The 24,185-nt window shown below is 43.7% G+C and overlaps 1 protein-coding gene across 1 annotated transcript in view; it reads right to left on the reverse strand.

Moving 5' to 3' along the window:
• LOC117701926 (discoidin, CUB and LCCL domain-containing protein 1-like) overlaps positions 1–24,185 on the reverse strand; it is a 72,278-nt gene that overhangs the window by 25,218 nt on the left and 22,875 nt on the right. The window contains exons 4-6 of the mRNA XM_076928180.1: positions 9,815–9,949; positions 8,009–8,060; positions 2,693–2,765 (exon numbers count right to left, since the gene is read on the reverse strand). Coding sequence (XP_076784295.1) covers positions 2,693–2,765; positions 8,009–8,060; positions 9,815–9,949 — 260 coding nt within the window. The remainder of the gene's footprint in view (positions 1–2,692; positions 2,766–8,008; positions 8,061–9,814; positions 9,950–24,185) is intronic.

A 24,185-nucleotide genomic window follows, 5' to 3' on the forward strand; every position in this document is an offset into this window, starting at 1 on the left:
AATATACAACTATGAAAAGACAACTAGAGACAACAGATGTTGCTTCAGCCTTGGGGTAGGGCACACTGTTACGAAACAGATACAGGGCAAGTACTAACCAACCTTCTGTAAAGAGATGATCTTCCAAAAGCGAACAGCAGCCAGACATTGTGGCACACCCCTTTAATCCTAGTACTTGGGAAGCAGAGGCAGTTGGATCTGTGAGTTCCAGGCCAGCCTGGTTTACATGGCCAATTAGGGCTACATAGAGAAACCCTGTCTTGGAAAACAAAAGAAAAGCAAAAGCAAATGGTGCCAAGCAGTTGGTGAGAAACAAAGAACCCGATTGCCAGGACCTGCAGATAAGCACTCAGATCTAACACACAAGGAGACTAAACCTCCCACCCCTACAACCCTCCCAGGAGAAGAATAAAACCTTCCCATTGAAAGGGAAGAAACTCCGCTTCAACCTTTATCTTCTAGTTAATTTTCTGGAATCATTTAGAAATAGCTTCTCTACATTTTAAAGAAAAACATATGGAGACCATTGAAAGAGTAAAAAAATTAAGTGTACCACATGCAGAAAAGAAAAAATAAAGTCTGGTAGGCCAGATAAATATCCTGTGTCCAATTTATAAACAAAAGCAATACAGGAAAGAGGAAACAAAAAGCAAACTTACACTATGATCTATTTCAAAATCAGGATGTGGTAAGAGAGAAAAACAAAATGAAATGTAAAAATACAACCTACAACAAGATTACAGTTGAGTTTTCTCTCCTGCCAGAGGGTACTTCTAAATCTCTACAGTGTGTAAGATACTTCTCCAGGCATGGGGATATGGCAGTAATGTCTTTCCTCAGCACTACAGATGTTTCTCAACTTAACTAAATCAAACCAACTCTTTCAACAGTCAAATACAAATTCAACTATTTTAAATGGTAATATAGCAGAGGTGGAGGGGGCATATTTCCAGGAGGGAAACTTGTAAGTAGAAATAAATAGTATACTACATATTAGAAGACAGGACAGACAGATTAGAAAAATAATCTTCTGGGATTTATTTTTTTTCTGGGAAATATATTTTCTAGACAGTCCTCTTAGACATAAAAATGGAGGTTGGTGGACAGAAGTAGGGCAGACGGCTTTATTCTGTGATGTAACCAGTAATGTCACTAGCTCTAGTATAGAAGACAACTGCAGTACTACAGAAGTACTTGTCACCTGATGATGCATACATGGTAGTTCCAAATTGAGGGAAAAAACTGACGCTACAGAGTTATTCTCTGACTTTGTGTGATGTGGCATGTGCATCTACATATGCACATCACACACACACACACACACACACACACACACACACACACGTTGAGAACCGCAATTGCCCCACATTGGGCGCCAAAAAAATGTTGAGAACCTCACTAGCACCACGTTCGGGCGGCCAAAAAGTGTCACGGCCCGAGCAAAATGTTGAGGCCCGGGCTGCCCCATGTTTGGCGGCCACTGTATCCCTGTCCAAGCTGCAACTCCAGTCCATGGGTCAGGGTTCAGCAAGAGAGAGAGTGAGGACGAACTCGAAGAATGGAGACCAGACAGAGTGTGTTTCAATCTCTCTTCTTCTCTCCAAGTCCCATGTCTTGAGTTCCTAGTCCCTAGTTCCTCCAAGTTCCAAGTTTCTTCTTCCAAGTGCCAAGTGCCTAATGTTTAATAACTAACACCAAGTTGTTCTCTCTAAAGTGTCTGATTCTCTACCGTCTGCCTCTGCCTTTTATATGTCTCACTTCTAAGCCATGCCTTTTGGTCACACCTTTAATCATGCCCTTAGGTCTTGTCTCTAAATCTGATCTCTACACTTCTAAGTCACACTCTTAAGTTACACACCTTTAATCTCACACACCCAAGGTATCTAAACCAAGATTATCAGAGTGTGCTCAGCTGTTGTAGGCTATTGTAATCCAAGTCTCATGTCAGGGTATATGGCTCAAGATGGCTGCAAAGCTGATAGCCGCTTTCTGCTAAAAGTCGGCCCCCAACACACACGCACAACATGTAAAAGAAAAAGAAAGGATGGGCCCTGAGAGAGAGAAGGGGGGGAAATGAATGAATGTTTAAGTATATAGTAAAAATATAATGAATGAATAAGTATACAAATCTATGGCCTTTTGTGGAAATTGGACATGTGTTTGGATCTCACGGCTCATGGGCCCACCCCATAGCACTATTAGGTCATGGGAGTATTGCCTTATGGGAAGACATTAGGTGACCAAGAATGTGCCATTGAAAGGGATCACAGAATGCCCTCTTCCCTCGTTCTGCTTCCCAGTGGTCCTTGGGCTCCACCTCAGACCCAGCAGCAACTGGACTGGACTGAACCTACCAAAATGAGAAATGAAAACTGACTTCTACACTCTTACTGTAAATTTGTCTCAGGAATTCATTACAGGAAGAAAGCGCTGACCAATACAATGAAATAATAGTTCTTAGGTGCTAAAAATAGTTTTGTCTTTCATTTCACTTCTACTACTTCTATTTAGAAATGCTGGAAATAAGAATGAATGCATAAACAACTTTGGTTTCAAACTTATTGCATTTTACTGTCTCATAAAATAGCAAAGCCTATATCTACGTAGAGTTCTGTATCCTATTTCATTTGATTTTGCAATCAATTCAGGCAAAGCAAGCAACACGTCTTTGGAATCACTCTTAATTACTTACATCTCTGTAGCCATCTTTCGTATTCCCAGAAATGTCTCCTGCTATGTCTCTACAACCAGCTGGGCAGAATTTGCTGGAAAAAAAAATACGTTATCAAATTACATTGAAAAAAGAAAAGCATTAAACTACATTTCAATTTAATTTCTGACACACACACACACACAGATGTAAAAGTAAAAGGATGGACCCTGAGTTCAAGGAAGGAGAGAGAAAGAGAGAGAAAGAAAAAGAGAGAAAGATGAATGAATGAATGAGTATATAAATCTATGGCCTTTCATGGAAGTTGGGCAGGTGTTTGGATCTAAAGGCTCCACAGTTAATAAAAACAAATTCCCTGCCCATGGCACTGTTAGCACATGGTAATTCTGGAAATAAAAATGAATGCATAGGCAACTTTGAGTCCCCCCCCCGCCCCTTATTCACATTGTAGGCAAATAATATCTTGCTTTAAAGACAAATGAGAAACTTGACTTACAAAAACACAAACTAATCTAAAATGTTAGCCTGGAAAGAATGTTTACACGATGGTTATTTGCTTTCTGTAAGGATTTATCATGTGTTCGGTATTAAAGCGGCTTCCCCAATACACTTGGATTCTAAGATGCCTAAGAAATATTTTTAAGGTAAAGGAAAAATTTACTTATATAGTATAACATTATTCTTTTTTTTTTGTTTGTTTGGTTGGCTGGTTTTTCAAGATAGGGTTTCTCTGTGTAACCCTGGCTGTCCTGGAAGTCACTCTGTAGACCAGGCTGGCCTTGAACTCAGAAATCTGCCTGCCTCTGCCTGGGATTAAAGGCGTGCGCCATCACTGCCCAGCAACATTATTCTTATTAAAAGAAATGTTTAAAGTGTATAACATTTTGTGGTTGGATAAATAAAAAGAAGACAAAAAGCAGCACTCGTAAACTCTGTCCTGGAGTACAATCATGGGCTACAATAGTTCATGATCTAAACTATACTTTAATGCAGAAACAAAATAGAAGCCACGTGTGTAAATTTAAATATTCTAGTACCTATATTAGAAAAAGTAAAAATAAACAGGTAAGATTAATAATATACATTTAACATAATATAACTAAATTCTGTTAATAAAACCCAATAAGAATCAAGGAGATAATTTAACTTTCTTCTTAGTACTAGAAATATATTTTACACCTGTAGCACACTTCACCTTGGACTTGCCATAGTTCAAGTACATAGTCACAAGGATTACTATAACTGATAATACTGGTCTATGTAATAATAAATGACCCTTACACTTAAGAAAAATGCTTTAAAATTAGAGTTTAGTCGGGTCCTAAACATACACACCTATAAGCCCAACAAATCAAAAGGCTGATACAAGAAGAATACAGTTCAAGGACAAGTTTGACCCACCAACACAAACATTACAAATGTATAATAAAATCGGGCTCAATTTACTTAAGTCATCTTTCAAAGAGCTTTCCAGGAACCCATCACAGATGGTAATGTGATTTCAGGGTGTGGTGGTTTGAATACACTTGGCCCAGGGAGTGGCACTATTAGGAGGTATGGCCTTGTTGGAGAAAGTGTGTCACTGTGGGGGTGGACTTTGAAAGACCTTCCTCCTAGCTAGCTATCTGGGAGTCAGTCTTCTCCTATCTGCCTTCAGATTAAGATGTAGAACTCTCAGCTCCTACCATGCCATGCCTGTCTGGATGCTACCATTCTCCCACCATGATGATAATGAACTGAACCTCTGAACCAGTAAACCAGCCCCAATTAAATGCTGTACTTGTAAAAGTTGCCTTGGTCATGATGTCCCTAACTAAGACAAAGGGTCTCAGTGCTAGAGGCTGAGTGACTTGGTTCAGACCAAGGTTAGCTAGCTGACCCTGAACACAGTATATAAACTCCCTGCGGTTCAGTCTCTTTTCTCTCTAGTTTCTTGAAGCATCAGCACATCAAAGACATCTACATATATCTTTGAATGAACACACACACAGCAAACATATAAAAACACTGACAGCTGTGAAGATGAATGCTGTATATCCCTGTTTCTATATGACTTGACAGTCTTCCTTCTTTCCTTCCTTTTTTCCTTCCTTCTTTCCTTCCTTCCTTCCTTCCTTCCTTCCTTCCTTCCTTCCTTCTTTCCTTCCTTCCTTCCTTTGGTTATGTTATAATTACACCATTTCCTCCTTTTCTTTCTTTCCTCCAAGCCTCCTATATGCCCCTCCTCCTTGGTCTCTTTCAAATTCATGGCCTCTTTTTACATTAATTGTTGTTACATGTGTATATACATATATTCTTAAATACATAAATATGACCTGCTTGGCTTTACCACTGTTACTTCTATGTATGTTTTCAGGATTGACCACTTGGTATGGGGTGATCAGTAGCTGTGAAAGAGTTAAAAATCTTTTAAACTTTTCAAAGATGGAGTCAAGAGTGCAGATCAGCTTGTTCTGTGTTCTGGGTCCTAGGAAACTAGCTATCCACAAGACAAAATAGATGATGGATTGAATAGAGTTCAGAGCTGGGAGTTCAAGATAGCATGACCAAGCACTATGGGTACCAGGAACTAAAAACTGACCATAAGGTAGATTGAATAAGGTTTGAGCTGAGAGTTCAAGTTAGCGTTCCTGTGCACCCTGGATACCAGGAGAGTTTGAGTTGTGCACCTTGGATACCAGGAGAGTTTGAGTTGAGAGTTCTCAGCGTGTCCATACATCCTGGATACCAGGAACTTGGCTGTTTACGTATAGGCTCTTAGAGAATAGCCTGTTCCTTGTGCCCTGTCACAAACTGAATAATAGGCTGGGACTTTCCACAGGTGCTCTCCAATAGGCCTCCCTTACTCCCCCTGTGTGGTGGGTCCCCCCCCCCACCCCGAGTTGTGGTTTTGGGCTTTAAATTCTCTCTGTCTCCAAAGCCCCAGGGTCAGACCCCATTGCCCCTGCGTGGGCTACAGGTCTTGACCTCAGTATACTGATTAAAATATGTCTCTTGCTGATTACATCAAGTTTGGTGTCTTGTAATTATTGGGGTGGCTGCGAATTCCCGAGGCTTGGGTGAGGTCCTCCATTCGTGGGGGGCCTTACAGCTGCTCTCAGCTTCCCCCCTCAGTTGCTTTTAGCCTCTGTGTAGGGTTGAGGCCTGTTTACTCCATTTATAAAGTGACAGATTCCAAAATAGCAGCTGTTTTTCCCCCTTCCATTCACTTTCCTCTCACTGCTTAGAAAATTACCATGTAATGACAACTAATTATCAAACGACCCAAATAAATGTTTCACAGTTCTTTCCTAGGGCCTGCATGGCAGTAGTAATCAAGGAACCGAGAAATAAATAAAAAACACCCTCCTGCAGGCTCGCAGGTCCTTAAGAGAAGAATTGCTTAGTGCCAGAAGAGCCTCTCAGCTCAGGCAGTTTAGGATTGCAGGAAACTGAAACGGTGCCGATGATGCTCATAATATAAGACCCCTCATAGAGCCCACGCATGTTAATCAAGAGCTGTAACAGCTCACACAGAATGCATGAGTAGCTATAGTAAGTAAAATGCAGAAAGACTCAATAGCCTGGTGCTAATGCAGTCTAATTTTGCTGTCAAATGAACTGACAATCAAATGAGTAACAAAGGACTTCCAAAGGTTTCTGTATTCCAGAATTATGGGTGAGAGGTGTGGGCCTGCATTAGTGGCCATACTTAAGCACTGCGAAATGGCTGGCCTACAGTGGAACTAATCCATCACCATAATGTCACACTATATGTTTGACTGCATTGTCCTTTTCTATGATACCCAGGGCCCTATCACCGTGCACTGGGAACGCGTGGCTGGTAAAACTCCAGAGGCCAGAGCCTCTGTATACATGGGTGGAACAATAACCTTACAAAGCAACATTTACTTTCATATAGTTGGATTCCTCATGTTCCTTGAGTGCACTTAATATCAGCTAATACTGGAATTGATTCTGCACATCAAACACTCACACTGAGAATGTGCGAGATAGTTAATGTCTGAGAATAGGTAAGAACATGAGCCCTTAAGCCTAGCTCCTGGAGCACACTTAGTGCAGTGACAGTGGTTTTGAGCCATTTTCATGATGTATCAGAGGCAACCTTCTGGGAATACTGAAATATCACAAGAGCTACTTATATGTGTGGTAGGGAAAGCTGCAGGCCATTAAGAAAGCACTCTAAAGTTACAGCTTTTTGTTATTGCTATTGGCACTGGCTTCTAGACAGAAATTCTCAGCTGGGGGTGTTTTGTCCCCCAGAAGACATGAGGCATTGTGTACAGACAGTTGTGGTTGTCACAACTGGCATGTAGACAGTAAAATCCAGGGAAGGAAGGCATTCCCCAGTGCCATAACAAAGAATTGCCGAAAGACTGTCCCTACGATTGGGAGTTCCCTCTGTCACTTACTTCATTGATGGTTGAGGAGGAAATATATATCAGAAATTTAGTAGACTTGTAGTTAAAGTAAAGCTGAACTAACAATCCATATCTTTAGTCTCCATAGGCTTTTCTTTAGGGTAAAAGACAAAACCCCTATGAAAGAATTATACAACTCATTTTCAAATACTAACCAGGGAAAAAGTACTCTCCAGACTCAACTGTGGCTCATTGGTAACACAGCAGAACTAAGGGATCAGCAAAGTATGGACCAACTTCCTCCTCCTCCTCCTCCTCCTCCTCCTCCTCCTCCTCTTCCTCCTCTTCTTCTTCGTGTGTGTGTGTGTGTGTGTGTGTGTGTGTGTGTGCGTGCACATGCATTTCATACAGCCCAGCCCAGCCCAGGCTCACCACTGAACATCTTGCCTTCAGTTCTCAATGAGTAGGACAATACAGGTGTGTACCACCACACTCAGTCTGAGCCATTCTGAGCCTGCTGCTGTTTTCAATGTTATTTTGAATTTCCACACTTAAATCATGTGTACAAGTACATATTTTTGTATGGGTACGGGCATGAGCTCGTGAGTATGGGTACCCAAAGTGGTCAGAATAGAGCCTTAGAGCTCCTGGAGCTGGAGTTACAAGTAGTTGTGAGCTTCCTGAGGTGGGATCTGGAAACCAAATTCAGGTCTTTTGCAAAAGCAGTGTGCTCCCGACTGCTGAGCTGTCTCTGCAGCCTGGGTTTGTTGGTATAAACAAAACTTTAGAATGCTGACTTATTGGTTTTTATCGCCTACCTTTGCTTTTTTGCTTCAACAGCAACGGAGACTGCATGAGTCAGTGCAACAGGGACTTTTGGCTATAAAAACTACAATTATTTACAGTGCAAAGGGTTTGCAGATTCTGCCTTTTGGGAACATCTTATATACATGAATAATTTAGCACACATATTTACCTGTATTTTTCCTCGGAATAATGACTGCCTCGTTCCAAACAGGTTATTAAATCTATTACAAATAAAGAGAGGGTACAGTGAGCAGGTGAGTGGAAAACAGGCCACCTGTTTCTAAATATTTCTTTTCAGCTAAAAAAGAAAACTTCGAGAGCATTATTATATTAGTTGAATTTTCTTGTCTACAAGTAAATAAAGTCTGGGATTATAGTCTCCAGGGTTTAATCAGCTTCTTTCTTCTTTCCTATCACTGATGGGGAGTTTTCAGTGCTACTGTCTAGAGAACAATAACAAAATCTACTTCTAACTGTGATTACTATACACCTGCAGGTTTCGTGTGCACAATATGCTTAATGAGAGGAAAATCATTAACAATCCTATCACAGTTCGTGGCAAACAATCCCAGAAACATTCCCTCCCCCACCCAACCCCTCCGGTTTTTTTTTTGTTTTTGTTTTTTTTTTTTTGACAGAGTCTGAGGCAGCCCAGGCTAGTCCAGGTTTGGCCATACAAGTCACTATGTAGCTGAGGACAACCTTGAAATGTTTTGGTCCTCTCAGTTATCTTCCTTGCGTGCATTACACTTGAGGGATCACAGGTTTGTGCCTCCACAAGTGGATGTTTGTGGTTCTAGAAACAGAACCCAGGCTCCGTCAATAGTGGCATACTCAGTTCCCTAGAACATTTTAATTCAGCCAGTGGCAATTACATGGTGGCTCACAACCATCTGCAATGGGATCCAATGCTCTCTTCTGATGTGCAAGAATTTATGATCTGTCTGACATCAACACTGGGAATTGAACTCATGCCCTCTATAAGAGCAATATGTGCTGTTAACTGCTGAGCCATCTTTCCAGACCCTCAAGTGGGCTTTCTTTCTTTTTTTTTTCAGACACATCAGAAGAGGGCATCCTATCCCATTACAGATGGTTGTGAGGCACCATGTAATTGCTGGGAAATGAACTCAGGACCTCTGGAAGATCAGCCAGTACTCTTTAACTGCTGAGCCATCTCTCCAGCTCTTTTCAGAATGTTTCTTAAGGAGCAAACTATGGTGAACACCAGTCACAATTGCCTTCATATGTGTGGTAGATCCCCTTCCAGACATAGTTCTACCAAAGCAGAGTGACAGCAGGAACACAGGGCACCTGTGACCCTGGATAGGCATGGAGCGAATGGCAGGGTGATGACTCTGCACCATGAGGCTGAGGAAGGATCTGGCGGTTTCCCTCTCACCAGGACTCATGTTCTCTTCCCTTTTCTCCCACCCATGGTTGGGAGGGTCATGTGACCCTACTGTGTCTCCAAACTTATGTGTGACAGGGGTGAGGTCACTAGTTAAAAGGTTTGCTTCCTAAGCAAGGAAGGAGGCTAGGGACAGGGCTTCAGAGAAGCCAGACAGCTAGGTCAGGAGGATTTCCCCAAAGATGTGTTACTCAAGGATTATAGGAAACAAGATTTATTCCATCCCATACACATCACTGGATCCATTCACCATATGCACTAAAAGGATGCAATCGGTACCAACTACTTACAAAGAAGCTGTTCCCCTCTGTCCTCAGGCCTTTTCTTCTCCCCACAGAACAGGGTTTTACTACATAACCCCAGCTGGCCTGAAACTCTTATGTAGACCAGGCAGGCGTCTGCCTCTGGCTCTGGAATGCTGGGATTAAAGGTATGGACTTCCATGTCTAGCTTGTTCTCATATTGTACTGTTGCATCTGAGGTCACAATTATGCCCAAAGGAAATGATAAGAAGCAAAAGGAACTCCCAGGTGGATAAGCTTGATGGGTTTTTTTTTATTGTACCTGGATGGTCACTGCTGGCATAGGCCAGCAAAAAGCCACGGCCAGAAATGTGAGATCCACTCTGGAAGCGGACAGTCACTTCGTTTGAGTTCAGCCAGAGCTCTTTGGGAACAGCCCAGCTCCCACAATATGGACCTGGAAACAAAGCACATGTGCGGCACATTTGAAAACTTACACGGAACAGAGAATTTTTTTTGTAAAGACCAGATATGCCCTATTACACATCCAAAATTTTAAATTCTTATCCATCTGGAATTTTGTTTGACAGAGGCCAATCTGTAAACCTGATTGGACAGATAAGCTCGGGGTGGAGCAGCCTACCATAGACAAACAATAGTTTAGAAGTTGCTTATTATGAACAACCTAGCAAATAGGAAAACCTAACAAAACAGATGTCAAAGACACTAAGAAACAATTTATCAGAGAACATACTCTAGGGACCTCCTAAGAAACTGATTCAAAGGAGGTTCTAAATGAAAATATATTGTCCACTGTAAAATTATTGGGCTGGTTAGATGGCTTGGCTAAGCAGGTAAAGGTATTTGTCACAGAGCCTTAGGACTGGTGCTCATGTGGTGGGAGGAGAAAGCCAGCTCCTCTAACACCTATAATGTACGGAGGTATGTGTAATATGCATGTACCCACACACATACAAATAAATAAATGTAATAGAAAGTTAAAGTTTTGCTCATATGCAACGTTCATATTTTTCTCTTGCATTAACTTCTATTGTAACACAAACTGTGTTTTGATTTGCATCGAAAAGTCTGTTCAAAAGCAATGATTACCCTTTGAGATGGTCTTACAATGTAGCCTAGGCTGGAATCTGGTGACCCTCTGCCTTAGTCTCTAAGTGATTTCTACAGGCAAATACTATAAGTGTACAGGTGTGATGACATATGCTTTTAACTTTAGAACCCCTGAGGCAGAAATAGGTGATCTCTGTGAGTCTGCGACCAGCCTGGTCTACATAGAGACTTCCAAACCAGCCAGGGATACACAATAAGACCCTGTCTCAAACAAACAAATAAAATGAAGCAAATCTGTAAACTCCATTTTACTGAGTAATAACATCTCTAACTTGGTGTGGTAGCTTATACCTGTAATCCCAGGACTCAGAAGTCTGAGGCAGTAGGATTACCATGAGTTCAAAGCCAGCCTGGGCTACAGAGCAAGACATGTCTAAAACACAAACAAATGAAAATGATTATAAAACTGTTTCTAGAGAAAACTGCTTGAAAAGCAATAACAACATTGATAAATTTCAAAGAGAAAAATTAGACTGAGCATAAAACAGAAACTAAAACCCTTCCTACAAAGACTTAAATAAAACCCAGTGGAACACTGCACTCCATAGTGTGCATGTGGAGGTGGGAGGATTTTTTTAATTTGTTCTGTGACTACTGGAAACAGACTCAGGGAGTTGGGATTGACGGCAAGAACCTTACCCATGCAGCCATCTTGTTGGGTCCCCACGCAAGTTTTGTTTTTATTTGTTTTTTCCTTTATTGTGAGACTTCTCATTGCACAGTCTTGGTTCACCTAGAACTCACTATGTAGACCAGGTTGGCCTACAACTCAGAGATCCATCTGCCCCTGCATCCTGAGTGCTGGGACTAAAGGTGTACACCACCATGCCCAGTTCCAGAAGCAAGTTTTGAAGAGAGATTCTTCACCAACTTTTCTTAGAACACTACAGAGACAGCCAACAGCAGCAGCTACAACAACCAGACTAAGCAGGAAGAGGTGTGTAGAAAGAAATGACCACTCCCACTCAGTAGGAATCAAACTGGTTCACATTACCCAAAAGCCTCATGGGATCAAAATGATCTTGTTCAGTAGATAAAAAATCCAAGTAATCAACATCCTGACCAGGTAGGGAAATCCGAGAGAATACAAGAGGGCTGGGACCTTAATCTCCCACCTCGCATCCCTGCTGTTGTCTATTACTAAGTTAGTGTGCAATCCAAGCACAATGCGTTCTTGCCCCATTCATCCATTAAACTTGTGCATATGGTAAGTGCACATGCATAAGCGTGGGCACATTTGTGCCTGTGCATGGGGAGAGAAAGCAGAGGCTAACCTTGGGTGTCTTCCTCCATTGCACAACTTTATTAAAGATATTTTAGTGTTTACATGCATTTATGTATGAACACTATTGTGGGTAGGGTGGATGGGAATGCTGAAAGTTCCTCCAGGGGAAGTTGCTTTTATCAGAGAATCTTCTCAGAGTAAGACAAAAATAACTAATAGACCCAGCATGCACAATTATTATAGATTAGGAGGTTTATAAATTTTAACACTGTATTATGAATATTAAAGACAGGCAATTTAATCTATTGTTCTTGTTAGGGTCTTCTTGCTGGGGTAAAACAATCACCACAACCTATTTGGGAAGGAAAGGGTTTATTTTGTCTTACAAGTTAGAGCCCACTATCAAGCAGAGATCCTGGAAGGACAATGCTTGCTGACTTATTCCCACGGCTTGCTCAGCTTGCTCTCTTACACACCCAGTTCACCTGCCCAGAAGTGGCACCACCCATAGTAGGCTGGGCCCTCCACAACTGATCATTAATCAAGGAATCTGGCCACAGACCAATCCAGTAGACAGTTCCCTAATTGTGTTCCTTCTTCCCAGGTGATTCTAGTTTTGTCAAGTTGACAAAAATTAACCAGCACAGTAATGATGTATCATAGGCCTTGCTGTAGGTGAAAGCCAGTCATAGGCTGAGCCTAACTTTCCCAGTTTGTTTTACATGTTTGTAAAGCAGTTGCCCTTTGCAGAGAGGTCAGTATATAAGTGTATAAGCTGAATAGTAAAAATAAAATAACTTAGAGCAGTTGATAAGTTTGGATCTTTTCCTACCAGAGTCTCTGCTTGAGCACGCCTCTCCAGTTCTGTTAAATACTAAGTCTCTTTCTAACTTTCCACAGCTTCCTAATAATGTCTGATAAAAACTTGAGTAAGTAAATCTAAACTGGTAACCCAAAAGAATTCAATTTCCCCTTTTCCAAGTTTTCAGAAGAATTGAAATGTTGCAAAACTTCAGGCTTATTTCAAAAATAGATAAGAATATGGGTCATCACACAAATTTGTACAAGATATGATTCCCTAGATGCCAAATACATACGGAAAGTTCTATCTGGTTTTATCCTGCCAAAGCACACAGACATTTCTAGGAAAAGTTCAAAGAAAGCCAAGGCTATCACCGTCCTTTAGTGACCCTGATGCCCAACACCAGTCGACTCAGGCTTTAACAGCATGCCACAAAAGGATACATCCCCGAGGGAGTATGAGAAAGCTGTATCAGTGTCAAGTAGAATGACTTTCCTTATTTCCTTTGTAACTACAGTGTGAGTGAGCCTTTGTTCCGGCTGGGGATGAGACTGGAGCCCTGACTGCAGTGCAGCCTGTTGGGCAAGGGATCCAGCTGTCCCAAGGCTTGACAGCTGTAGATTCCTTTCCTCACACTAGACGCTGTATGAATGGACAACATGTCCAATCCAAGGCATAGTTAAGTGGAAGGTTTTCACTATAGATGTGAAGGAGAAGATAGTCAGAGGCATCTGAAAGAGTCCAGAGTAGAGTAATAGACTGAACATGGCCATGAGAAGAGAGTAGGGAGAAAGTCATGAAGAGAAAGAGTGGACCAAGAGCATGAGACAAAAAGGAGGGAGCACAGCTGAAATAGCAGGGTTATAAGTGAGAAGGCTAGGCTGATGCCATGACAGGCTTCAAGTTGGCAGCTAAGGAGACTAGGCCTAAATCTCTATCTTCAAGAACTGGGCAAGTCCAGGTAAGTCCAGTCCTGCTACTTGGTCTGAGACAGCAGCAGTTTCCAGACTTCTTCAGCAAGTTTTCAGCCCCCACACCCAGGTACTGAAATGTCCATAGAGATGGACCCAACAGATTAACATAGAGGACACCTAACCCAGAATTCCCTAATGTGCTTTAAATCAGTTCTGCAAACTCACTTGGTTGTCACTCTATTCAGGTAGGGTAGTGGGAGAGTCCAGTATGCTGGACTTCTGCAGGATAAAATACTGCAGGTTAAAACACTCTTTGCGTTTACATACGATCTGAGTCTGGGATATCATTCTTCGGTGAATCATGGTCCGTTAAATAAGGAGAATAGATAGCTAGGTGAGGAAGCGCATGAGCTGGAGGAAGTTTGAAGGTGGGTGAGACAATGAGAAAAGCCAGGATACAGGATCACAGGTATTCTGAGGGAGCCTGGAAGCCAGCAAGAGCTTTCGCATGCTAATCGCTTAGTTCCTTCTGCCAGAGAAAGGGGAAATGACCCAACTGGTAGATGGGAATCAGCTTCACAACAACTGCCAGAATATGGGGGAAGGTGGAGTTTCCTCTGGACCTGACACAAACTATTTTCCTATAGTTAAAAGGGAAGAGATATCCAATGGGAATTAGTAAGAAACCCTGGCTGCTCAAGCAAAGTTCTGTTTTCAGACACACTCCTTCAAGGATGAGAACCCACTCCCTCTACAATGTGTTACTGAGGACTAGGGTCTTGCACAGGCTAGGCGCGAGCTCTACCACTGGACTATATGTGTAGTCCTCTTTTGTGGTATGCATGTGTGCTTCCTCCTTCAGGGTGTGAAGATGCAGATTCACACCAGGCTGAAAGGATGAACGGGTTGGAGGTGGAGCATAGAAGGGGTGGGTCTGCAAGATCCCAGTCCAGGTGGGAGTGAAAGCCAGAGAGGAGAGAAGGCCTTCTCCAAAAATTTTAAATAAAACAGATGATCTTAGCTTGTGCACATACCTTTATTTGGGGAAAGCTTGTATGTATTCACTTTATTCGGGGTGGACAAGGGCTATATGTGAACCTTAAAGAGTGGGAAGGAGTTTTCAGAGTGAACGAAGTCACTGGCTGGGGTTTAAAGTGCTGTGAACTTTTAGTTTGTCTGGAGAAGCATTCCAGGAATCCCAGGTACTTGCTGGGCAGGTTCTTATCCGCAAAGAAGTTGAACTTGAACTGGTAGGTGTTAGCATTCTGTCTAAGCTCCGCCCCACAGTTACCTGGCAACAGCCAGGTATGCCTGCCTCACTATAAAAGGGGCTGCTTGCCCCTCCTCTCTCTCTCTTGCTCTTGCCTTTCTGCTCCAGCTCTCTCTCCATTCCCTTCTCCCCTCTCTTTCTACTTGCTCATGGCCCACACATGACCAGCCTCAACTTCTCTACACACACTCTCTCTGCCTTTCTCTGCCTCCATTACCCTCTCAATGCCCTGAATAAACTATTCTATACCTTCGTCTAGAGGCTGGTCCCTCAGGGGGAAGGGATGCCTCAGCATGGGCCCACAAATGACACACCCTCTTCCCCCATACCTGACTTCACCTTTATAGAACATAACCCCCCCTTTATCTTTTTATAAACACATTATATGAAGCCATTCTTATCAGCAGTTGAACTTGAACTTGTAGGTCTGCCAAGGACTACTTGACCTTCCTGGGTAGAGGGTGTGAGGGCTCAGGCTCTCCAGACAAGGTCAGAGAAGGGCAAGCCTTGCTGGTGAAATGCATCCTCCACTTTGCACCAAGCTCAGAGAGCAATCTGGACCTGGTAGAGTGTGACCTTAATTATCAGGTTTTCCCCACCGTGCTTTTCACTATTATTTTATGACTGGGAAATTAGCTTGCTCAGACTGGCTGTGAACTCACTAAGTTAACCCTTGTCAAATTCTCCTGCCTCAGACCTCAAGTGGCTAGGCTGACAGGTGTACACCACTAAGCTTGGTGAGACAGTATCTTTTATTATGGAAACTTTTCTCCAGTTCACAACTGTTCAAGTGATAGAATCATGTGCCATATACTAGAAGTTTGGTGAGTAATGGGCCAAGTTTCTTGCTGTGGCTTCATAAAACCACGATTATGAAGCATTCATACTTGCAATGACTCTGATAAATATAAATGTCCATGTTGAGTTGGTCAGTGTGGCTTACGCCTGTGATCCCAGCACGGGGAGGCTAAGGCTGAAAAATGCCATGAGCTTGAGGCCAACTTGAGTTACATGTGAATTTCAAGCCAGCCTGGGCAAGACCATGTCTTAAAACAAGCAAGCAACAACAACAAAAATAAAATAAACTTCTCCTGCTCAAGGTATAGACACACTCAATACATATAGTTATGAACACTGTATAACACTTGATAGTAGATGACTGCTACTTATCCATGTACTTACTGTTAGTATTTCTTCTAGGTGCCACTCCACAGTTACCTGGCAACAGCTAGGTCTGCCTGACTCAGTATAAAAGGGGCTGCTTGCCCCTCCTCACTCTCTTCTCTTTTACTCTCTTCCTCCTTTGTCCCTTCTCTCCCCATTTCCCTCTCTCCATGTGTTCATGGTCGGCCTCTACTCCTCTCCTACCCCACCTTCTGCTTTCTGTCTCTACTACCCCCTCAACTCCCCTCCCCACACCCTGAATAAACTTTATTCTATACTCTACTCCTCCTATGTGGCTGGTACCTTAGGGGGAAGGGACGTTTCAGCATAGGCCGGCAGAGGCACCCCCTTCCCTCACACCACACCATACCTTCACCAAACATATCCCTGGCTTCTTTGTGTGTGTGTGTGTGTGTGTGTGTGTGTGTGTGTGTGTGAGAGAGAGAGAGAGAGAGAGAGAGAGAGAGAGAGAGAGAGAGAGAGAGAGAGCTCATATAGTATAAGCTGGTCTTGATCTCACTATGCAAGCAAGAATGACCTTGGAATCCTGATTCTCCTACTTCATCCCAGCCTCCCTCATATTATGGACTAAAAACCCCAGCTAAAATAAGTTAGACATTCCTTCCTTAAAAAAACAAAACCCCTCAAAAGAAACCATGTTTGTTAGGAGCCGCAGTGAGCGTGACAACATCCGCCATTACAAGATGGCGCGGGCATCCTGTGCTCCCACAAGTAAACAACTAACTGCGCAGGTGCAAAAGGCAAAAGTGCGCCAAAGTCACTGCCCATCCCGGGGCGTATTATGGGGTGATGAGTGAACAGCCAATCAGAAGTGAACACGCCACTCTAGGGTACATATAGCAGTGCCTTTCCCGGGCTTTGGGTCTTTGGGTCTTTCCGATTCTGCTGATACAAGAATAAAGCCTCGCTGTAGTAACCACCTGAACACTGCCTCACGTGTCTCTTTCGAGGGCGAAGGGGACTCGAAAAGGGGCGCGGAACACATGTTGAAGCCAGGCATGGTGGCACATGAACCTGTAATCAGGACTCGGAAGATGGAGGCAGGAGGATAAGAAGTTCAAGGCTATCTTCAGCTACAATCACTTTGTAAACCAGAATGAGTTATTGCATGAGACCCTATCTCAGAAAACAAAACAAAATGGAAGCCATGTTGAATGACTGACTTGTATCATTTTGGCTTCATTAAGTACATTCAATGTTCACAAAACAAAACTGCTCAGTGATTTCTCAGTGGAAGAAATTATCACATCCATTCTTAATTAAAGGGTTCCTAAAGTCCATTAGAATCACAGAGAAGCACGAAGCCCTATGCCCCTCTCAGCTCTAGGTCACCTCCATCTCAGAATTCTGAGTTGGAAAGTAGTAGACAGTCTGCTTCAGGACCTGAGCCATGGACTGAAAAGGGGGCAGTCCCAAGCCCCATAGTATTCATTAGAGAAGGTTTTGCATCCTGAATCAAGAGGTGGAGAAATTTGGGAAGGGAGACAGCTCTGTTCAAAAGGGCTTGAAGATCGCAACTATCTGTGGGAAAGAGGGCAGAAACTGTCCTTCATTGGGGACTTGTTTCTTCATATCTATTTCATGTGTAAAACAACCTGCATGTACGTATGTACATGACTATACACAATGTGTGCCTGGTGACTGCTTAGGAATCAGAGCCACATTCACGCTGGGAACCAAACCCAGGTCTTCTGTTGTTGGGAGCCGACTTTTAGCAGAAAGCGGCTATCAGCTTTGCAGCCATCTTGAGCCATATACCCTGACATGAGACTTGGATTACAATAGCCTACAACAGCTGAGCACACTCTGATAACATCTTGTTTTAGATACCCAGGACTTTCATGGGTGTGTGAGATTAAAGGTGTGTGAGATTAAAGGTGTGTAACTTAAGAGTGTGACTTAGAGATGAGATTTAGAGACAAGACCTAAGGGCACGATTAAAGGCGTGACCAAAAGGCATGGCTTAGAAGTGAGACATATAAAAAGAGAATAATTTGGAGTAACAGAGATTGAGTACAACTAGGAACTAAGAACTAGGAACTCAAGACTTGGGACTTGAACTAGGAAGAGAGACTGAAGAATAAACGGGATTGAAACACACTCTGTCTGGTCTCCATTCTTCGAGTCCGTCCTCACTCTCTCTCTTGCTGAACCCCGACCCTAGGACCGAAACGGCAGCTTGGGCCGGGATACAGTGGATGACAAGGGTAGAGTGGAGAGGGCCCCAACATTTTTGGTGCTCGAATGTGGGACTAGTGCGGGTCCCAACATTTTTGGCGCCCGAACATGGGACTAGTGTGGTTCTCAACATTCTGTAAGAGCAGTAAGTACTTGTAATTGCTGAGCCATCTGTTAGGAACTGTCACATTCCAGGACCAGGTGCACCCCCATTTGACTTCAGTGATTCAGTGTCCTCAAAAGTCACTGAATTCGACACATTTCCACTATCACCAATGAATCAAGTTGTGTACTCCTTATAAAGCTCCAGCCATCACAGTCAGCCCTCATCGCCTTGTTCTGCTGAGAGGCAACCTTCTCCCCCTCTTCCCAATAAATCTCCTGCATGTGGAGTCTGTTTCATGGTTGTTAGTATTCTGTATAAACTCCACCTTCACAGTTACCTGGCAACCGCCAGGTAGGCCTGGTCCACTATAAAAGGGGCTGCTTGCCCCTTCCTCACTCTCTTACCCTCTCTCTCTTACTCTCTTACTCTTAATCTCTTACCCTCTTGCCTCTCTGTCCCCTCCCCCCTTCTCTTCCTCTCTCTCTACGTGGTCATGGCTGGCCTCTACTTCTCTTCTTTCTCTCTCTTCTTCTTCTTCCATCTTCTTCCCCCCACCTTTGCCCTATCTCCTGAATAAACCTCCCCCGCTTGGAACCGTGTGGTCTAGAGTGATCTGTTTGCTGCACTTGGACGTCTGAGATAACAACACTGGTGCATTGGACCAGGAATCGAAAACTTCAAGAACCTTCATACTGCAGGCTACTGCAGCTGCTGGCTGCTATAACCAGGCAGGACCGACGCCATGTGGCCTGCCTCTACCACTGCTGCAACCGCCTCTATGCCAGGTGGACTCCATCGCCACTGCCTGCCATCACCGACCATGTGAATTTCCACCGCTGCTGCAGACTAACTCCGGCTGCGGCCCACCACGTAGTACTCCGCCACGTGGGTTAGGCAGCCAGACAGGCCCACACAGACCTCGAGGTTCCATTTTCCTGATACCAGACTGCATAATCCTGCAAACACACGCCAACATATTGATTGGTAAGGAGATTCCAATTCTCAGGAGGAACCCTAGACGCCCAAATAAGGCCTGGCCAGCCTTCCCTGGGCTGAGAGGTGTTGGCATTTCACTGCCCCAGTCCATATGACTGGCCTCCTAGCTGAACTACTACTTAGGACATTGGCCAATGGGTGACTCCCCCTTCAAAAGCAGTTTACAGTCTCCCCCCCAACCCCCAAGCTCTTGCAGCTGCCAGGAATCTTGGTACCAGGTTGAACTGCTTTCTGAGATCTCCACGAGTTTGCCGAGGCCCCTAGATTTTTCTCGTGACACCTGATTATCTAGGCTGTTGTCTGATTTATTACCGACTTTTTTATCGGGACGCCAATATGAATAGCTTGGTAAGCCACCCCCCCCCGTCACCCAATGGGTGCTACATTGTCTTCGACTGCACCCCAGACACCCCATTGGGTTGTCTCCTTAAAAACCTCAGATATCTAAAATTAACGCCTGATTTGAGGTCTTCCAAATTGATACATCTCTGCAATGAAGTCTGGACTCGGTATCCTCTAGATAATGGTTTAAAATGGCCACCTAATGGCACACTAGGCCCAGTCATTTAAAAGGGTCTTCATACATACATACAGCAGTCTGGTAAATAGAACAATTCCCTATATCCAAGCATTCATCTACTTTCACTCTAATCCCTCCATGTGTTCTGCCTGTTCCCCACCCCAGGATTTTTTTAGCCATCCTCCACTGATCAGAGAAACCATCCACATGGTCTCAAGAAAGACTTCTTGAGCTCAGAGCTAACCCTTTTCTTCCCTGACCCTCGTTCTAGAACTCCTCTTGGGTGAGACACTTTCCCTCTCCCCTTGAGACAGTTTCTTGATCGCAGCTGAGTACCCCAGGCCCAGCCTGGACAGACTGTTCTCTCTTTCAGGAGCACTGGCTCCAAGCTCTAGTTCCTAGAGTGTCTCCCCCAGGGGTCAGTCCACCGCCTGCTAACGTAGGCCTCTTCTCCTGCTCCTCCGTCATTTGAGGCCGGCTGTGACCATTTAGTTCAGCCAGTTTGCCTGAAAAGCAGCGGGTGCAGGACCCTGCTTGCTCCCTTCCCTACCTTGATTCCTCCTGTCATTTGTGGCCAGCTGCAGCCATTTAGTTCAGCTGGTTCGCCTGAAGCAGCGGGTCCGGGACCTGGCTTGCTCCCTTCCCCTCTGTGTTCCTTAGTTCTGCTCTGGGTCTACTCCTTACATTCTGCCAGGGACCCTCTCTGAGATTTGTTTCCCCATGTGTGTAACCACCTGTGCAAAGGGCTTGGCTGCCCGCACATTCGAGGGACTCTCTCTCTCTCTCTGCCCGGGACCTGTAAAGTGAGTGTTAGCGGTGCCTTCCGCCACAAGAACAGCTAACATGAACGTTGCTGTGATATGGAACTTGTGCCTGCTTTTCCTTGCCCACTACAGACTCTTTAGCCGCCAGAGGCACTGGGCAGTGACTTCCAGCTGCTAGTAGGAAGTCCCGCCCTGCCACCACAGCAGGACCTGACCTGCAGCACCGGTAGCCCACAGCCCCGACCCACCAGCAGTATGATTCTATGCTACTGTTGCCAGCTTTCTTGTTCTGGTCCTAGCCAAATGTTTCTTTGCTGATACAAGAATGTGCTTTTCTCTACCTACACAACCTGCCAAAGTTACTTAAGACTCTTTCCTACCCTGTCTTAATAGATTTTTTACTACTGCTATTAAATTCTATTCAGTTACAATTAATCCTTATTGGCTCTCAATCTTGTCAGAAGTCTGCTAATAATATATTTAAGTTTATAGCCGACAGAATTCCCAAAGCCTCTAACAGTTGACCCAAGATGGTTTCAGAAGACTTGGACACCTAGAAGATACAGCCTGGATTGCATGCGATGATACAGTCACTAACAAATGCAGTGGGCTAAACTGGATGCTCTGATTCAAATGACTTAGCTAAACTAAGGTAAGTAATTTTTCATGTCATGCGTATCCATTCCACAGAGAAAAAGCCCTGTGTCTTCTGCACTTAGAAGCCAAACTGACTTCACCCAAGAGACAATGGAGACCACGGGAACTGTTGGCTAGTGGACTCTGTCATTTTTTAAAATAATATATAACTGGTAGATTATTGTTTACTCTTCGACTTCTGACTACATTGACAGCTAAGCTTTCACAGATATTATCTGTTACCTCATTACCTAAACTCAGTTGCCATCAATTAAATGCTTCATATTTTCTCTTCTTGCTATGCCACTGTCCTAATATTATCTGAGTTTGTATAACTCTACCTCTAATAAAACATTCCACTATACTATCCAACAAAGGTTCATCTTAAAGACTGCTCGTGTTATTAACTCATGCTGTTATCTCTTTTGTAAACTTACAAGCTACAGGAAACCCACTCAGATCTACCTCTCATGGACCAAATAGATGCCATTCAGATAAGTACACCTGCCTAAATTTCCCACTTACTACCTATTCCAAAGGGTGGGATCCCTCTGGATTTCAAGTGTACATCTTAGAAAAATTTTCTTTCCCCCAAATGTACTTAATCTTATTCCCTACATCTTGTCAAGTCTAGGCATATCCAGAACAGCTCCAGAGAAGCAACCTCTAGATGCTCCATCTCCTGTCACACACACACAGATGCTTCTACTGGACCTGTTCCTTCTGACCTATTCTCATATGGGCTCCATAGACCTTGAACAGCAGGAAACAGCCAACTCTCCTACGACCGGACAAACATCCCCCATACCCATTCTTCTAGGTTCCCCCTAGGGACACGTCGCCCCCAATGCCAGCAGGAAGTAGCCAGATATCACAACAACCCTATTCCTGCTTCACTGTCACCTCTTTCTAATTTTTCTTTTTTAATTAGACCAAAATGGGGGAATGTTAGTATTCTGTCTAAACTCCACTTCACAGTTACCTGGCAACCGCCAGGTAGGCTTGGTCCACTATAAAAGGGGCTGCTTGCCCCCTCCTCACTCTCTGAATCTCTTATTCTCTTACCCTCTTGCCTCTCTGTCCCCTCACCACTTCTCTTCCTCTCTCTCCACGAGGTCATGACCAGCCTCTACTTCTCTTCTTCCTCTTCTTCTCTGCTTCTCTCTCTCTCTCTCTCTCTCTCTCTCTCTCTCTCTCTCTCTCTCTCTCTCTCTCTCTCCATGGGCCCACTGAGACATCCCCTTCCCCATACCTCTCCACACACCCACAGAACATAATCTCTTTATCTTTTTATAAACACTTCAATGGTATAATGTTGATGGCGTTCCTAGGCCTCAAAAACTCTAATACCATCTCTCCAGCCCCTCAGCCAGGGACTTTAAAAAACATCATCTCCTGCCAAACAACACTCAGACATTTTGACTTGACTCTGTGCTGGTGCCCCCTTCTGTGGCCAAGTTCAACAAACGTTTTGCTTTTGCACATCGTTTAAATTCATCATTATTACAGAGTGAGGGAAGAGTCTTGTTTCTCACATCCAAGCATGGCCCTGCTGTTAAGTGTTGTTTGCCTGATCTTCACTGAGTAGTTTCCACTTGATTTTTGAGAGGAGGTTCTCCTATACTTAAGCATTTGAAAAAGTAAAATTTTTACTGTCAACTCAAATGAGAGCTCAAGAGCTCTTAATTTTGACCATCTTATTATACCACATAATTTTGACTGTGCTGGTTTTACTCTGTCTCAGGCAGTGTTCTTTGACTGGCAAAGTTGTTTCCATTTCAAAGTCAGGCTGAGCCCCACATTTCTAATTTCTAATTTCTAATTAGAAATTTCTAATTTCTAATTCTAAATTCTAATTTAGAATTCGGGCACACACTTTCTAAGGAGGTCTGGTTCTTGGCCAGCAGTGTTGTGCATGAAACCCAGCATCTAAGTCTTTCTTTGTTACTGCCTGCTTCCTCCCTTCTTCCTCCCTCTCTCTTTTTCCTTCTGAGTCTAGGTCTCATGTAGGGCAGTCTGGCCTACAACTTATTCTGTAGCTAAGGAAGCTGTAAAACTTCCTGCCTCCACATCCCCAGTGCAAGTACTGATGTTACAAGTGCGCTTGTCCAGACCCAGTCCAGGGATGCTAAGCAAGCATTTTAACAACCAAAACACCTTCCCAGCCCTGTAACCTCTACTCTTATCTGTGTGTCAAGTTCCAGCTTACAATTCAATCACAAATCTCCAAGTGACTGGAGATTAATTAGGTTGGCAGAAAAAAACAGGGAAGAAATCATTTTTACTTCCCGTAAGTAATTGGCAGCCCTGAATCAAGGGAAGAGCTATTTAGTGATACTAAAAAGTACAACATTGTAGCATCTGTCAGCAGATTTGAAACCAAGTCCTCACAGACCAGCACAGCAGGAGCTTCCTATCTTTAGTGCATCCCCCGTCTGCTACATCCGCAGCTGGAAAGAAAACCCTTTATTTCTGCGCATGAATAAAACAAAGCTGTGCTATCAACTGCCTGCTGCAGGCCAACCTGGAATCCGTGCTTTGGCCATCTGGGCAGCAGTTCATGTCTCTTCTCCATAGACTGTTCTGCCCTTGCATTGCAAGGCAATGAGTGCAGAACTACAAACAATCCCAGGTTGTTTCTGGTGGGTATGTGTTTTGATTTTGGAGTTAAATGACTAAGTTGCTAGCTATCTTTTGGGTGAAAGGGTCCCCTGAACAACATTAAGAAAGCAGCCCCTTCCTTACCCTCCCCCCCTTTGAGACTTGTCACAAATTAAAAGGAACAAGAGAAATGCCTCTCCAAACCCCACATTAGCCACACAAAGCCACTTCTGAACTACATATATAATTTTCAGGACAGATAAGAACATGCCAGGTGGGGCTCAGTGGCCTGCCTTGGGAACGACACTAGCAGGGCTAGCCACTTGGCACACTGTCAGCTGTCAAGAAAGTGGTACCCAGCATGG

The sequence above is a fragment of the Arvicanthis niloticus genome, unplaced genomic scaffold (assembly GCF_011762505.2).
Source record: "Arvicanthis niloticus isolate mArvNil1 unplaced genomic scaffold, mArvNil1.pat.X pat_scaffold_331_arrow_ctg1, whole genome shotgun sequence".
Lineage (NCBI taxonomy): Eukaryota > Metazoa > Chordata > Mammalia > Rodentia > Muridae > Arvicanthis > Arvicanthis niloticus.